At 33.3% G+C, this 18,024-nt stretch overlaps 1 protein-coding gene across 2 annotated transcripts in view; it reads left to right on the top strand.

Moving 5' to 3' along the window:
- Positions 1-8,313: 8,313 nt before the first annotated feature.
- The window catches only part of LOC122052431 (vacuolar protein sorting-associated protein 52 A-like), a 57,397-nt gene continuing 47,686 nt past the window's right edge, over positions 8,314-18,024 (top strand). The window contains exons 1-5 of one of the 2 annotated variants that reach the window (XM_042613934.1): positions 8,314-8,758; positions 8,836-8,983; positions 9,506-9,569; positions 13,530-13,624; positions 14,656-14,713. In XM_042613934.1, coding sequence (XP_042469868.1) covers positions 13,548-13,624; positions 14,656-14,713 — 135 coding nt within the window. In that variant the 5' untranslated portion in view covers positions 8,314-8,758; positions 8,836-8,983; positions 9,506-9,569; positions 13,530-13,547. Of the gene's footprint in view, positions 8,759-8,835; positions 8,984-9,505; positions 9,570-13,523; positions 13,625-14,655; positions 14,714-18,024 lie in introns of those variants that run through there. The other variant, XM_042613933.1, reaches the window with a different exon arrangement.

Below are 18,024 nucleotides of genomic sequence, written 5' to 3'. Positions count from 1 at the left end.
CCTGTAACACAGAATACATAGTTCTGCTAAGTTCTATTATAAGCTAAATAGCTAATCCTAGTCCTAATCCGATTAGGAATCAATATTTTAATTCCATTTACTGATCCAACACTACTTTCACAACTAATCCCCTTATGATCTAATCCAATTCAATTAGTTAACCCTTCTTGTTAACATGCTTCAATTATCCATAGAGATATAAACTAACAATCCAACTAATATGATCAATCATGTATCCATTTAATCCTCAATTACCACAAACATCTTTTAAATTAATCATTGCCATGCTTAAAATACTCATATCAACTTATGAAGTCAATAATTCAATAGATTAAACAATCCTAACTGTTTTCACCATTCAATTGGGGTTATCCTATGCATAAATCACTACAATACTCACCCAAATCTGATTGTGCAGTCGTTGACCCGTCATCGAGGAAGCTTGCTACTGGAAAAGTGGTCGGAGCTGTGGTTCACTCATGAAGAGCATAACTGGAGCTTAATGGCTAACCATAACTACAAACATTCCAAATTAATTACAATCAATCAATTACAATCAAAGCATAATACCAAAATCCCAAACCATCACAAACCTCAACTCCATGAGCAAGGCAAAGAATTGTCCTAATCCCTTCGTCGATTCTCCTTCTCTCTGCAACGACGACACTGATTGGCAGTGTTGGCGAATCCAGGTGTCGTAGTGACGCGAGAAGAAGGAAGGCTCGGCAGTGGTTGACTCTTTCCCCTCCAACTACGGCGTCATCGAGCGGTGGTGGTGGTGATCGAGGAGGTGCGCAAGTGCCAGCGACGGTGGATCGGAAGCTAGGGCATGGAGATGGTGAATTGGGGATGAAGAGATGGTCGACCGATGTTAGATATTTACATTACTGACCTTCCTGCGACTAGCGACTTTGATTGGAGCGACTCCGATGAATAGCGGCGATGAAGCTGTGCCCGTGACGAAAATGAGAAGATGGTCGGCGACATCAATGATGCTAGGTCCCACAAGGTTGTGCCGCACGAGAGAGGATGACACCTCCCTGCTCTTGGCCGAAGGCAGCCCGTGCAAGGGAGGACAACTCAGAGAGCTCGGCGACAGATCTATCTTCAGTGATCGAAGGTGAGGAGGAGATGGCATTTGTGACGGTTCGAGCGAGAGAGGAAGATAGAAGAATCATATGGGGAAATTAGGGAACTTAAGCTTTTTCAATAATACTTAAATACTTATAATTAATCCCCTTAAAACATATCATACGGACTCCGTTTAAATTTTGAAAAATTTCTAAAAAATCTAATAACATTATTTGTCAAATACCCTTATTATTTAATTATTATTTGGGCACCATATTTTACATCGCCCAATTCCTCATGCCAGGATTTCGTTGTCTAACAGTAGCTAGGACTTTCCACCTACTTAACCGCAGCTAGGACTTTCCTTTGCCTAAGATCGTTTAGGACTTTCTTGCACACTTAGTTTAACTTATTAGACAACAAGATAGCTTAACTTTGAACTCCTTTGCAATTATCAAAATACAGGTTCGATCATCTGGTGCTCCCGACACCACCATAAGGTCGCGTTCACTTACTTTTGCATCGGAGGTACCCTTGTGCAGTTTGATCAATTTTTCCTATAGATCTTTTGCACTTGAAAATTGACCGACTCGACTTAGTTCTTTTTTGGTTATACCGCATTAGAGATTACATGTTGCTTTTGCATCCTCCTCGATCTTCCTCTTTGTTGGTGCATCCCACTTGTCACAACGGATGAGTACTCCGTCTTCGATAGGAAATGTGAATCTAGTTTGGATTATGATCCACATTTTTACTTGCATCTTCAAGTGGTATTCTATCCATCCTTTCTAGTATCCAAAGTGTCCTCGCCAGAGAAAAGGGGAGGGTGTGTGATACTGTAACCTTTTTGATGGAACATTTAGTGAAGATCTTATAAAGACAAAAATAATAAAACTTATTTCAAGACTTAATCTTGGATTAGTAGTACAATAGGAAAATAAGACAACAAAATTAGCCCAAGTGGTGTTGCACTAATTTTGAGAAAAAAAATCAATGAATCGATAAATTTGTCAGGAGAGGTTATTAGACCAATTCTGACTTATAACAAAAATTTGAAAATGAAAAAAAAATATATATAAGAATTTATTTTTACCAAAAACAGGTGAAAAAGCAATGACAAAGAATGCTCGAACAATACTTGTACCGATTTAGAGCGGCCCCATTTTGATACCAATTGTAGAATCAAAAGCACTAGAGGAGGGTGACTAGCGCTTGTGACTTTTTCACATTTTTCTGAAAACCTAGAATAACACAGCGGAATAAAGAAAAGAAAAGAAAAGAAAACATAAAGCCAAGCTAACACCTTTAGTTTTACTTGATTTGGAGTTTGTGACGATTCCTACTCTAAGACTCACACTCGTTGAGTGTTTATTTTCGGTAATTCACTAATAAATTAGAGAATTACAAGTATAATAATTTAATTACAATAATTAAAATTATACTGACAACTAAGGATTAGAAGTTCTGAGCTTTCGATCGTCGAAGTCGCGTCACAGAGTGGTAGGATTGTCCTTGAAGTGATACGCAAGAGAAAGATAGTAGAATTGAGTTATTTTCAACCCTCTACTCAAATTCTTCTTTTATAGATTGCTGAAGGCACCTCCAGTACAGTCCGAGGCACCTCCAGCTGTGATGTTTATCCCCACAACCTTGGTCTTGATAACGCACGCTTTATGTGAAGTTCATCTATCCGAAGGCGCCTTCAAGACACTTAAAGGTGCCTTTAAGCTAGTCTCCAGGGCGGCTTCAGGCGCATGGAAGGTACCTTCACACCTCTCCACGCGATGCTTTGGCCAAGGCAGCTGAGGCACCTCCAACAACTCCAGAGGCGCCTCAAACACTGTTTATCCGAGCTCTTCTCTGTGCATTTCACTTTTTGCAAGGCATATTAGTCCAAATACAACATATACCCTGCAAAACAAGATTACACAATAAAATATGATTAATAAACTACTTGACAGTCTTTGGACTATCCAGTTCTAACTTTTAGATTTCTCTAAAACCCTAGGTTGAACTGACATCTACTATTTCCTCAACGGGGAACGCATCCTCACCAATTCCTCTCAGAAGAATTTAGCTTTTGCCAGACCAGTCCTCTAGACTATCTAGACTTTTGCTCAACGTTCGAGACATCAAGACTTTCCACTAGACGTCTGATCCCAGACCTGTCCAGTCCTCCACCTGGTGTCCGCGATCCTCAGGACTTTTACCTAGCATCCTCAATCCTATGATTTCGCCCAACTTCCTCTACCTGTCAAGACTTTGCTCAATCTCCTAGATTAGGACTTTATTACCTAACCGCCGTTAGGACTTTTTCACTTTTTGCTTAGCCTTAACTAGGACTTTCACCTTATCTGAGATTACTTAGGACTTTCTTGTATACTTAATTCAACTTGTTAGAACAACATCACAGCTTAATTTTGAACCTTGGTCAATATCAAAATACAAGTTTGATTAGTTGGTGCTTCCAGCACCAACAAGAAGAACTATTCCGATCATTCTATCACTTCATTCTCTAACTTTTGCGACTCTACTATGCTTGACCACTGTCGGCATACTGACACCAATACACGAGCTCAATCAAATTTCATTCTTCTAAGTGTTGGTAATGATTTCATTTATTATATATCTTTTATACTTGTAAATGCAAAGTATAAGATGTTATACTTTTCTCATTTTTTACGTGACTATTCTACCAAGAGTTTACCAGTAGAGAGATTTAATGATTGTTAGTATTAGTCATAGTACTAATTATTAGATGATTGACGAGGACACTTTTTGTATCATATTTTATTCATAAAATGTAAAGTTGGTTATTATATTTATTTTAGTTCAGTGTCGAATAATAAGTATAATAATGTCCTATGCTAGTAGGTTTTAGTCTACAATATATCAATTGGTTGAATTGATAGTGAGAGCATGTAGATATATATATATATACACTACTCTTAACTATTCCTAGTCAGACATTAATATGCAATGACAATATGAGACTAGCATGTAGGTCAATTGATGACTTAATCTCATAAGTCATGGATATGATATATCACATTAACACATGTGTATATATTAAAGAATATGTACTGAATAACTTGCTATGAGAATATTTCATGGATCATTATATGAATGTCATAAACATTCTTATAGTAACTATTAGTATGAATAGTCCTTAGACCTGAAGTCACTATGGTTCCCTACATAAGGAGTTGTATACTTTGGTATCAACAAATGTCATCTGTAACAGGGTGGACTATAAAGTCAATTATTGGGTACGCGATAAGTTATGCAGAGGGATGTGAATGATATAGATAGGATCTATCCCTTTCATATGACGAAAGTAATTTCTGTGAGCCCCTTGATTAGTAGGACACAATAATGCATGACTATGCTTAAATGAGTCAATATGTGATATTGAGCTTATTTGATTGAGTGTGTCTACTTAGAGATTAAGAAATACAAAGATTGATAAGAGAATAACACGGTCTATGCCTCATTGATCAATCTAGATATTAAGAATAGAAGGATTGAGTCATATAATATAATAGATACAAAAAAGGTTAGGTCGGATCTCGACATTCTCATCACTTGGGTCCCAATGATGTCTTGCTAGATGTCACTCATTGTTTATATATCTAAAATAGTTTTAGAGACATTGCCAACGTTATGATAACCTATTGGATCACACACAAAGAACAAGTTTGATTTGGAGATGAGTTCATATAATGGATCATTGAATTAAATCTAATCTAAATTAGATTCATTGAGTTAAACTCAATTGAATCCAATTATTGGGTTGAGTCCAATTCGAATTAGACTCATGGAGTTAATTCGGATTGATGAGGATTAATGAGTTGGACTCATTGGGTGAACTCGAATTCACCACTTTGTGAGTCCGCACTAGTAATTGGTCCGCACTAGTAATCTAAGACCTAGCCTTAGGACTTGTCTCTTTATCTCTTATTATGTGCAAGAATTTTATACATGGTCTAAAGAGAAGGAGGAAGCATGTATGAACCTCCACCATACGAAATGGACTACTTCAGAATATGGAAACATTACATGGAATGCTTCATTATAATGGACAACTTCGATTACGACATAACATTGAAGAGATCTATCCAAAATTCGAAAGTAAACCGAAAGGTAATAAATTTAATCTCAGAATTATTGCTTAATAAAATTATCTGTAGAATTGGAAAGTACAAGAATACATATAAACTTTGGACTTGGTTGATCGAGCTTCACGAGAACCCGACAAAGCTAGAAGACTAAGTCAAACTTGAGTTCGAAGCCGAGTTTGAATCCACATAGTCAACTGTAGAGTCAGAAGAACAAGACTAGACCAGATTCATGATACTTATAGCTGTGAAGGAGGATCAAGTCATAGTTGAATCCAAACACGAATCGGAACCAATAGAAATTAGGGGTTACATTTAAGGTTAATATAATTTACCAAAATACTTTTGTTAATAGTGATTTAAATGACATGTATGATAATTTAGATATTTCTAAAAAAATCCCTAGAATAGTAACGAGAAATTTAGGTATTGAAAAATTAGAAAAATTCAAAATTAATAGTTAATAACACTAATTCTAGTGATAAGAATGATTTAGTTAATAGAGATCTAAAAGTTTTAACCTTAATAAGTAATATGAAATTAAATAATAATTTCGATATTGACCTAATGTTTTTATCATATTCACCTTCACTTGGTCAAATAAAATATTGGTCAAATCAATTTAAATAAATTAATTAATAAAAATTTAAATATTGATAATTCAAAATTAAATTAAATTAATAAAAATTCAAATCTAATCAATCAAGATAATGATCAAACAAATCTAGTTCTAGATAAAATCAATCTTTACTATAATCAAAATTTTAATTTATTCAATCAAGATAAATCTAAATTTAATAATTCAATTCTAATTAATCATAGCAATTCAAATTTAATTAAACCTCAATATAAAGTTAAATTAACTAATTAAAATTTAGTTAATTTAATAAATCCAAAGTTAATTAATAACTCATTTAATTTGAAAATTTATAATTTAATATAATTGAATTTAAAATTAATAAAAATTTAAACATTAAATATAAGACCTCAAACACTAACAATTTAATAAATTTGAAATTAAAAATTTAAACACTAAAGATAAGACTTTAAATATATATCAACAATTTTAAAACTTTAAAACTAAAAATTAACAAGAACTTAAATATTAAAAATGATATTTTTAATAAATTCAATCAATTCAATATTAAAGAAAAATTTAAATATTAAATATATCTTTTTATTTAAATAAATATAATTTAACCAACTCAATTAATTTAAAATTAAAAACTTAAATTAAATTAATCAACTAAAATTAATTAAAAATTAAAATTAACCTGACATCAAAATAATTTAGATTGATTTAAAATTAATTTCAATTCAAATCAAATATTAAAAATTAAACATAATATATGATTCAATGGAGACATCAAATTAGTTGATGCCTCAAGAATAAATCTTACCCACCAGGGTATATAGGACTAGATAATTAAGGGTTAACTCTTAACTTGCTAAGATTAAGGACTAGTATTAAGTCTCTTGGGTAAGATTAATTGGAAAGCTTGATGTAATGCATGTGATTACTTCTAATGATATTAATGTGACTTATCATAGTTTAGAAGTCAAGGAAGCTTGCTTCGTGGTGGGTCCAAAGATATACTTAACCTAACACAAGTCAAGACAATTCTTAAAAAATAACTTAACTTATCTTATAAAACTAAAGGATTTATCTTAGTCGAATAATATACATCAGATGAGATAAATAAATAAAATTTAAATTTAAATTTTTGATTGAAGCTTTAATTAAAACATTAACCTTAACTAAGTCTAAATCAAATTATAATTAAATCCTAATGTTTTATTGTTAAAATTTTAATTAAATGACTTCAATTAAGAATTTAATCAACTTTAATTAAAAACTTAATCAACTTTAATTAAAAATGTAATCAAATTTAATTGAAAATTTAATCAAATGTAATTAAAATTTTAACTTTAAAATTAATTAAACCTAATTAAACCTTAACCTAATATTAAGCAAGACTTTAATTTAACATTAAATTAGACTTTAACTTGACCTCAATTAAACGATGAATTTTAAGTCTGTCAAAAAGTCTAATCTTAATTAAAACTTAATTAAAAACATTACTCTCAACTTAATTGTTAACCTTAATTTAATTAACTAAACCTAATTAAATTTAATTTTAAAACTTTATCTTAATTTAATTAATTTTAATTTTAGCATTAATTAAAATCACAACTCTACTTTAATTAAATCCTAATTTAACTTAAACTATCTAATTTAACTTAATTAAATATTTAGTTTAACTAAATACTTAATTTAACTCATTTTAAACTATAATTTAATTTAACTTTAATTAAACCTTAATCTAATTAACTTTAATTAAACCTTAATTAAATTTAACTTTAATTAAAAAATTTAACTTAATTAAAAATTAACTTCAATTAAAATTTGATTTAATTGAACTTTAACTAAAATTTTAATCAACCATAATTAAAAAAACTTAATTTAATTAGCTTTAATTAAACCTAAATGAGATTAACACTAATTAAACCTTAACTTTACTTAACTTTAATTAAAAACTCAAACTTTAATTAACTTAATTCAACTTTAATCAATAATCCAAAATTCAACTTAATTAACTTCAATTAACTTAATTTAAATTAATCACATTTTATTTTTTTTTTTAAAAAATTAACTTAATCTTAATTAAAAATTTAACTTTAATTAAAAATTAAATCTTAATCTAACCTAATTAAAAATTCAATTTAATTAAAAATTTAACATTAATTAAAAAAATTAAATTTAATTAAAAATTTAACTTAATAAAAAATTCAATTTAATTAAAATTTAATGTTAACTAAAAATTAATTTAATTAATAATATAACATTAACTCAACTTAATTAAAACGTTAAACTAAATTCAACTCAATTTAATTAAAATTTAACTTTAATTAATACATTAACTTAAATTAAGAATTTAGATTAATATTAATTTAGAATTTAATTTAACTTTAATTAATATTTTAATTTAATTTAACCTAATTAAGATTTAAATTAAATTAAATTAAATTATTTTATTAATTAATATAATGTAAAATTTAATAATTAAATAATAAATATTATTGTAGAAATAATTTTAAGGAAAGAACCGAGTTTATCTAAGTATCCAAACTCCTCCCCCACCGATTCCCCTTTCTTCCTCCATTCATCGCCGTTTCCTCACGCGCGAACGCGGTGCCGTCGCCGCAGCCGCCATCTCGTCTCGACCGCCTGTGCAGTCCCTGATCGGTTCTCTCCGATCTTCCCTGACGTCGCCCTCCTCTCTTGCGATCTCGCCGCGCTACCTGATCGTTGGACGCTGCCGCTCCGCTGCCGTCACTTCCCCCTGCTGTGCCCTAGCTCCTGATCCACCGCCAGCCGAACTCTCTCTTCCCGATCCATGACCGCCGCCACCGTCATCCACTCACGGTGCCGAGCCTAACCTGGCAGCGTCGCTATCCTTCATTGCTCCGAGTCGGCACCGCCCATTTGACCTAGCACCGCCGTTGTTTAGAGTGCCGGATCTGAATTGCAACCGCCAGATTCTTTCCTCCGTTCACAAGAGAGTACGGTGAGTATCTTTATCTCCGTTTCTTTCCTATCTGATTGATGACTATGGTGCTCATCTGATTTGCATATTGGTTGCAGATCCAATCGGTAGCTCTACGAACTTGCTGAATTCCAGCCAGCAAGTGCGTTATTGACACAGAGGGCAGTAGCTTCACCTAACTCTGGCCATAATTTCCAGCAGCAGCTTCTCCGGCCTGAGTGTCTACGGAGGTGTCGCTAGATTTGGGTGAGTTGTTAGAATTGTTTCATGTTTGGCCTAACCTAATGTGATTATGGAATGGATGGGGGTTTGATTTCAGATATCCTTTGGTGGTTGATTTATTTAGTGGATAAGTTGAATATGAATTGTTAAATGGAAATGTTGGATTTCAATTGGTGGAGTGAAAGCAGGATTAACGGTAGAGTTAGAGGATTGATTTGATTTAGATGACTATGTGTTCGTTAATTGAATCGTTGGATTAATTAACAAACGGCTAATATTGTTATGTGATGGAGTTGATTTAGGGAGATCTGTTTTCTTGTCTATAGTGGATGGATCCAATATTGACTTCATTTTCTGAATTGGATTTGTATCAGACTTGGAGTTTGGAATATAGTAGTTGGGATTGATTAAGGATTGGATCAATCGGAACCTAGTTGACTACTTCGGATTGATTTAATTTGGGATTCAGTTTATCTATTTGGTCTTGGGATTCAGTTTAGCTAGATGATACATGTTAGAGTAGCTAAACTATTCCCTTTGATGCAGGACTTTGAGTTGAGACGAGCATCTCAGCGTGGAAGATATTTGATACGAGCTACGATAAAGACGGGTACTTCCTGCTTTTCTCTTTAGTACTTTGATCTTAGTGCATGAGCTATATTCGGATGGTTGCTGTATTTACCTGACTCCATTCATATTTTTCTTGAGTTTAATACTTGCTTGATCAAATGATCGGATTCATATCTATATAATCTCTCGTTGCCATCCATGATATTTAGCGGATATTAGATATTATGCTTACTTGCTTTGATTTTTGTTTTTTTCATATACCTTTTTGAGCATGCTGATTTTATTATAGCATAGCTGATTTGTATGTATATATGTGATGATTGTTGCATCTTGCTCATCATATCATTGCATGCTCTCTTGTAGTTGAGTGAGTCGTTGGTCATCGCTGCACACTCGGCCGCTTATGGATAGTGGTAGCTAGAGCAGATGCCGCTTGTCCTGTTGTGCTCCCACTCGGTCACTTATGGGTAGTGGCGGTTGGAGTTGCGAACAGTAGGGACCCCGTTGCTATGTAACTAGTTAGTTACTATGCAAACTGTCCACTCGGTCACTCGAGAGTAGTGGCAGCTGGAGTGTTGTACAGTTGTCATTGTCCCGGCCTCTCAGCCATACATGGGTCATGGTACAGAGCGGTGGGCAGGAGTGACCATACCGTGCATACTCATATGATATTATGCTTGCTTATGCTGTTGTTTTATTGTATCCATGTGATATGTTTACGTATAATTGAGATATATAGCTGTTGCATGTGCTTCGACACTGGCTTTCTTATTAGTAGTATGTGCATGCCTCACATGTTACCCTTGTAGTTATAAGCAGTACTATTGCAAATCCTCACTACACCTGACTTTCTATTACTTCCTTAGTATATGAGTTCAGATATGGGCGTTGATTATGATATCATTGTAGTTCATATTACCTCTCCTTATGAGACTATATGTCGTTTAATCTCTAGATATATATTAAGTTTATGCATTATTTGTCTTCTACCCGCTATGTCACCCACACTCACCACCCTTTGAACTGGTTTTTCTTTCGCTAGGAGCAGGTAGAGGATTTTATGGAGTCGTTTGGAGATCCTGTCCGCTAGTCCCATGTTATATCGAGCGATTTCTTTTGTTATTGCTTCCTCTCGCATTGTTGGTTTTGTTCTTATACTTGTAATATGTATATACTGTGTGGATTTTTGGACTTATGACATTCTTTTATTTGGTTATGTACTTGTTATGTCAAGCCGGGCCGGCTCGCAGTCAGTTGTTTATTTTTATATTTTGCATGTCTTCCGCTGTGTTTTTGATCCCATGTAGGCTGTATATTATTTTGCGTGGTTGTGTTTTGATTCTAGTGTGGGTTGTAGATTTTATTCTTGTATAGACGAGCGGTTTATGTATTCAGGTTTCAATTGTCACTATTACAGGGGAGGTGTTGTCCGATTTTCGTCGGACAACTTTACTCTCGGGGCGTGATAATTTATTTGGTATTAGAGCCACAGGTTTACGAGGCTTGTTTTCGGTGTTTTTGGATTTTCATGATTTGTTTTCTCGATTTGACTTTTCGAGTTTTGGGATTAGGCAGCGACAGGACATCTCCAAGCTATAGGATTTGTATACTGTTATCATATACTTCTGTTAGTATTTTGTAGCATGTATGACATGTTTAGGTCTATTAGACCCTATTGGAGATCAGAGATTACAATCTCAGAGAATTTTTCATACCCTACCTAGTAGTACTAGCTTCTGTTATTACCAGTTGGGCGAGAGTTAGAGTTACATACATTTGTTGGTTCGGTCAGTAGAGGACTGGTTTACTCTTGTTGGTTCGGTCAGTAGTAGAGGACCGATTTACTCTTGTTGGTTCAGTCAATAGAGGATCGATTTAGCATAGTTGGTTTGGTCAAGGATTGATTTACTCTGTCGGTTCGGTTAGTAGATTACTCTTGTTGGTTGAGTAGTAGAGTTTCAACTTACTCTGTCATATGGAGTTTCCTACCCTTGGGTTATTTGTGTTTGGTTGGATAACCTAAAAGACACATATGACTACATGACTTTACAAATGTAGAAAAGACTAAATTAGCCGTATACCATTGTCGCTTCGACCAATGTATAGAGGATTAATGTATCCTTTTCCATGGGGACTTTGACCATGGACTGTAGGTATGGTTGGATGATCTAGAAGGTACATTCGGATAGATGACCCCACTGATGTGAAAAAGTGTAGAGCCTTAACATTTATGTGACACAATCATTATAGGGTATATAAATTGGAGAGTACATTCAGACATATGACTTGTACTGGTGCAGAAAAGATGATGTTAGCTGCTTATCCTTTTTACGTGACTAGGAATGAAGATGCAGATATCACTTGGTGATTATTTTGAAGTGTTTTGAGAGAGAGTACTTCTCTACATCTTTTGGTAGTATAATGATTTATAAGGCGATGGTCAGTCGACTTGCCTAATGCTGTTCTATGGGAGATCCTGGCTCATGGATAGATCAGATATGATTAGATATCCTCAATAGTACATAGAGATATATGATCCGCAATAATGGGGAGAAGGTTGTGTTTTGGTTAACACCTATGAGATCCAACTGTTACTCAGTGGACATATCAGATGATGATCTTCGAAGAGCAGAGCGTCGATTGACAGTTATTTCAACCAACTATTTAGTAATAATGCTCCTTTACCCTTGTGTGTATGACTCGTCATTAGAGGTTCCTGAACCTCAGGTGGAGCAATCGTAGTATGATGGGTTACAAGACAATGGTTAGTCGACTCAACAAGTATTGTCTTCATCAAGTAGCTCAAGACCTTGACCATGTGATCATTTACTCAAGGTCTTGAAGTCTATATTTTGAATTAGAGGGTTCGACCTTTTATCGATATTTGTCGAAGGACATTTATGGACATAATTTTGAGAGTTGTGGTGATATTCTTTTAATGGCTAGACTCTTAGTGGACTTAACTGTAATGAGACCTGGAACGAGACCTGATATCTCCTTGGCAGTGAGAATGGTCAGTCGTTTTATGGATAAGCCTAAGCAAGTTTACTGACTGCAATCAGGATTCATAAGTACATCAAGAAATCTTTAGGGAAAGAGTTGTCATTTAAGAAAAATGGACACTCAAAGATCGAAGCCGATTCTGATGCCCATTATCCTAGATCAAAGAGCGACAGATGGTCCACTTCTGGATATCACACTTATGTAGGGGAAATCTAGTAATATGGCGAAGTAAGAAACAAACTACTGTTGCTAGGTCAATTGTCGAAGCTAAGTACAGAGCCATGACTCATACTGTAACTGAGATGCTATGGCTAAAGAATTTATTTGAAGAATTAAGATTCACTTACAATGAACCACTCTCTATGTATTGTGATAATCAAGCGGCTATTCACATTGTAAGTAACCCAATTTTTTATGAGGATTAAACATATTGAGTTCGACTCTCACTTTATTCACGAGAAAATTGCTACTCCATTCACATCGTCGTCCAATGTCTTCACTAAAGCATTAGGAGAAAAAAGACTAACTTTATGATAAGTTGGATATGATTGACATATATGCTCTACCTTGAGGAGGAGTGTTGAATACGGTAGCGTAATTATGGGGATTGTGATTGATTAGCTTGATTGTGATTAATTGTAATTAGTAATTGATAGGAGTCTCATGTATATAAATACGGATGTATTTGATAGAAAAGTGAATTGAGATATATGTTTTCCTTTTCTACACATACAATTGATGGAAACCTGTACAAGTTATAGATTCTGAAAATGCTAAAATATTTTGTCTACTAATAAAAAAAAATAACTGACTATTTTTTTTTAAGTTCTATAAAGGCGTGTTTTTGTATTTCCTCCCTGTTTTTTTTCCCCTTTTCTGTTTCTGTTATTCTCATGCCAATCAATCAGGCACAGTCAGACTGTTTGGAACTTATTTTTGCAGCTATTTGTATACCTCGTAATGATTATGTTTCCATTTTTTGGACACTTCGATGCAGGCTGAAATAAGCGTCAAAATGCAAGACACCGATAAAGAAACGTTTGACTTGGGATTGTTTGTTGGGGAGTTGACTTTAGATGAAGATGCAAGCAGGTTTTTTGAAAATATCCTTTCTCTCATTAGAGTATTTCAAACCTATAACTTTTTTGGTGGATGTGAATGTTTCTTGGACATCTTTTGAGAATAATTAAAAGCATAGTTATTGTATTTGTATGCTAGATATGATGAGCTATATTGGTCATTTTAAAACTTATTTCAAATTACTTTAAAATCAATTTGCCTTTCACATAACCATCCATGCACTTTGGTGCTTGCATGTTAGATATATAGATTGCTCAGTCTTCATTTATCTCCTTAATATATACATATTTTTTAGAGCTTAGTTAATCTGCTTAATTTTTTCTTTATTGCATTTCCTAATTATCATTTGAGTATCTAAATGCTATGCTTTTGTCTTAAATTACACCACTTGCGGAGTTTTCAATGGTCATAATTAAAAGTTTAGGACTAGGTCTAGCATGGTATAGCCAACAACTGAATAGGAAATCTTTAACTTTACAAATTTTGCTCTTATCTGAAGCTAGGAACTCAAAGATGGATGAAAACAATGTTAGCAGTTGAAGAGCATAGCCAGTGACTGAAAGAGGATAAATTTTGAACTTTGGCCTCAATTTTTTCTTAAATTTGAAGTTAGGAACTCAAAAGCTGAGTAACTTGTGGCTCATATAAGAAAGTAGTGGAGATATTTTCTTGATGTTAAAGGATTGCACATATTCTTGAATAAAACCAATGAGGCTGAATTTAGTGTGTGAACTGATAAGGTTATAATGTTGAAATTGATTTCACCTGTTTGTTACGGTACCAAACTCCTCACATGACCACACAACTCTAATTTCCTCGTGATATATAGTTTTTGATTAATTAATTTCCTGTCTGGCATGGGCATGTGGTGTTTTGTAAGTTATGATCTACTATGTTAAACTTATCCTGAAGATGTTCCTCTTTGTTAGAGATCCATTTCTTTTATTAAATTATGGTGTTCCATGTTAAGCTTACCTTGAACTTGTGCCTCTTGACTTGATTAGAGTTCCATTCTATGATTAAATATTATTTCTTATGTTCAGTGATGATATTTCTTTGGAGGGATTGCAAGAAGAACTTGAAGAATGCAAGAATGACAAAGTAACTATCACCTTCATCTTAAAACTTTAAGAATTAAATACTTTGGAATATGGGGCTGTAGGATAGTGAGATCCTGATTTGTACATTTCGTTATAAACATGATAAGTTGTTAGGGCCATCTCAATTGTACTGCCTTTTGCTATATTTCTTTGATTGTTAGTGGTTCATGATTTTTGTAAAATGTTTGTAGTTGATTTAGAAAAATTTGTGAGCTTTGTAAAATATTTGTAGTTTTACATAGCCTTTTTAAATCTCCTTTTAATTTTACAGAAAGCTTGGTTGTTTCTTTTTTTTTTGTCTATAATGTATAAGTTAAGTAATTTCAATTGAACATGCTATTGTGTTTGTTACCAAAAGCTACGTTTCCAAACTCTTTCCTGTTCATACGAAAGTATTTTTACACTTGACACATATATTCGTAAAAACAGTAGAAAAACACTCAGAAACCAGATCCATATTAAGTTATAGTTTATTGCATCATGCCAATTGAATTTTGTTGCTTATGTTTTTTTTGTCAATAGAGTAAATGTCATATCAACTCCACTCATAATGAACCAGTCATGGCCGATCTCAAGCCCGGATAAAGGAGGAGGGTTGCGTTATGTTATAGTCAGCGTTAAAACTATGATAAATGTTCAATAAATAGATCTATTAAACTATTGTACTAATGGTAGGTTGTTCCCCAGAAGGAATGCGTTGCAGGGTCCGACTATAACGTCTCGACAAGGATCGCCACATCTTCAGAACTCGGGTGTAGTGCTAAATATGCAAGATTTCGCATTACAGGGTCCGACTGTAATGTATTGGCAAGGACTGTTACATCTTTATAAGAACTTGGGTGTAGTGTTAAATAGGCAAGAGTTCTCACACCATAGGTTGGATAAAAACAAATATGATAGAAAAACTAATAGTATAAGATTTGCAACATAAAACATAGCAATCCTCAAATCAATGGAGGTAGTAGATACGATGATTAGGAGAAAAATTAGTATTTTATGTATAAAAGAGACAAAATGGGTAGACGAGAAGGTAAAGATGATAAAGAACTCGAGTTTTAAGTTATGGTAACGAAAGAAACTATGAACATAATTAGCATATATACACCGCAAGTAGAATTAGATGAAGCTACCAAATCAAGATTTTGGGAAGACTTAGATGAAGTATTACAAAATATTTCACCAAATGAAATGTTTTTAATAGGAGGTGATCTAAATGGATATGTAAAATAAGGAATATGGGAGGGTACATGGGGGTTATGGGTTTTGAACGAGAAATGAAGAAGGGAAAACTATATTAGATTTTATGATAGCATATGACCTTATATTAGTTAATATATTTTTTAAGATAAGAGAAAAATACTTAGTTATGTTCAAAGGTGAGAATAATAAATTGTAAATTGACTTTTTTTATGGTTTAGAAGAAGGATGGAAAGATTTGTAAAGATTGCAAGATCATAAAGTTTAACTACCCAACATAGGTTAGTAGTGTTGGATATACACCTCAAGTATAATATCAATAGAAAAAAAATATATACGACTCCTATAATTAATGGTGGATGTTAAGGATGAGAAGCAAAGTATATTTAAGGAGAAGGTGAGAGTATAAGTATTAGGTGAAATATATGGTGACTCTAATATGACATGGGATAAGATAGTATAAAGTTGAAAATAATAGTTAAGAGTATATTGTGAGTCATGCACCACTAAATAAGGAATCTTAGTGGTGGAATGAGAAAATATAAAAGAAAGTGAAGAAAAAACAAACAGTTTATAATGAATATATATTTGTAAGAACGAGGAAAATTTAAAAAAAGTACAATAGCTAAGAAAGAGGCTAAGAAAGTAGTGAATGAAGCAAAGAATGAAACTTTTGAACGATTATATGATTATATCAAAAATTGGATATAAAATAAGGAGAAAGAGACTTTTATAAAATAACTAAAGTGAGAGAAAAGAAGACAAGAGATCTTATCTAAATAAAATGTATTAAAGATGAATGTAATAGGGTAATAGTAAATGATGGAGAAATAAAAGAGCGGTGGAAGAGCTATTTTCATCAACTTTTTAATGAAGCTTTAGATGACCAACTTAATTTAGGTAATTTAAGTAGGTCAATTGAGTATAGAAATTTAAATTTTTATTACAGAATTCAAACTTCAGAAGTAGAAACAAGCTTTAAATGTGATGCGCAGTCTCCTAGGGCGTAGTGCAGACGGTGGACGTATGATATCTCTGGCATAATGACCAGGGGTCGATTCTTAGGAATTGACGACCTGGAGTTTACCTTACTATATGCCTATGCCCTGTGTATCTGCATTTACCTCCCTCCATATCGTGAGGCTGACACTAAGGGGATTGTTAAGGTAGTGGATCTACCTTGTTTTAAATAAGATGTATAATGGAAAAGCCGTTGGACCAGATGATATTCTGATAGAGGTATGGAAGTGCCTTGGGAAATAAGGTATAGAATGACTTACAAAATTATTTAACATGATATTGAAAGAAAAAAAAATGCTTGATCAATGGAGGGCAAGTAATGTAGCTCCCTTATATAGGAATAAGGGAGACGTATAAAATTATGCAATCAATAGAGGTAATAAACAAATGAGTCATACCATGAAACTTTGGGAAAAAAAATAGAAAAAAGATTAAGGAAGGAGACCACGGTGATCGAAAATTAATTTAGGTTCATGCCTAGAAGGTCGACAATAGAAGCTATATATTTTTTTAGACAACTAATTAGAAAATATCGGGAGCAAAAATAAGATCTACACATGATATTCATTGAATTAGAAAAAGTTTATGATAGAGTTCCAAGAGAAATTATATGGAGAATTTTAAAAAGAGAGGTGCTAGCATAATATATATTGAACTAATTAAAGATATGTACAAGGATGTAACGACCATAGGGTTATATCAAGGATCAACTCTAAGCCCCTATCTTTTTACACTAATTATAGAGGAATTCACTACACACATTCATGACATAGTGCCATGGTGCATGTTATTTGCAGATGATATTATTTTGGTGGATGAAACATGAAGGAGTAAACGCTAAACTAAAATTTTGGTGGGAAAAACTAAAAGGAAAAAGTTTTAGGCTTAGAAGAATAAATATAGAATATATGAAATTTAAGTTTAGCAATATTCGATGTAATGAAGCAATTGTTAAAATAGGAGATGATGAGTTGTCCGAACTGAGAGCTTTAAATATTTATGATCATTTTTGATAGAGGGATTGAGAGAGATGTCTTAATACAAGCAGGATGGTTGAATGGAGGAGAGTATCGGATGTTTTATGTGATCGTAAAG

This window comes from Zingiber officinale, chromosome 3A, assembly GCF_018446385.1.
Source record: "Zingiber officinale cultivar Zhangliang chromosome 3A, Zo_v1.1, whole genome shotgun sequence".
In the NCBI taxonomy this organism is placed as follows: Eukaryota; Viridiplantae; Streptophyta; class Magnoliopsida; order Zingiberales; family Zingiberaceae; genus Zingiber; species Zingiber officinale.
The sequence above is the reverse complement of the archived record's forward strand: the minus strand, read 5'-3'. Positions and strand labels throughout refer to the sequence as shown.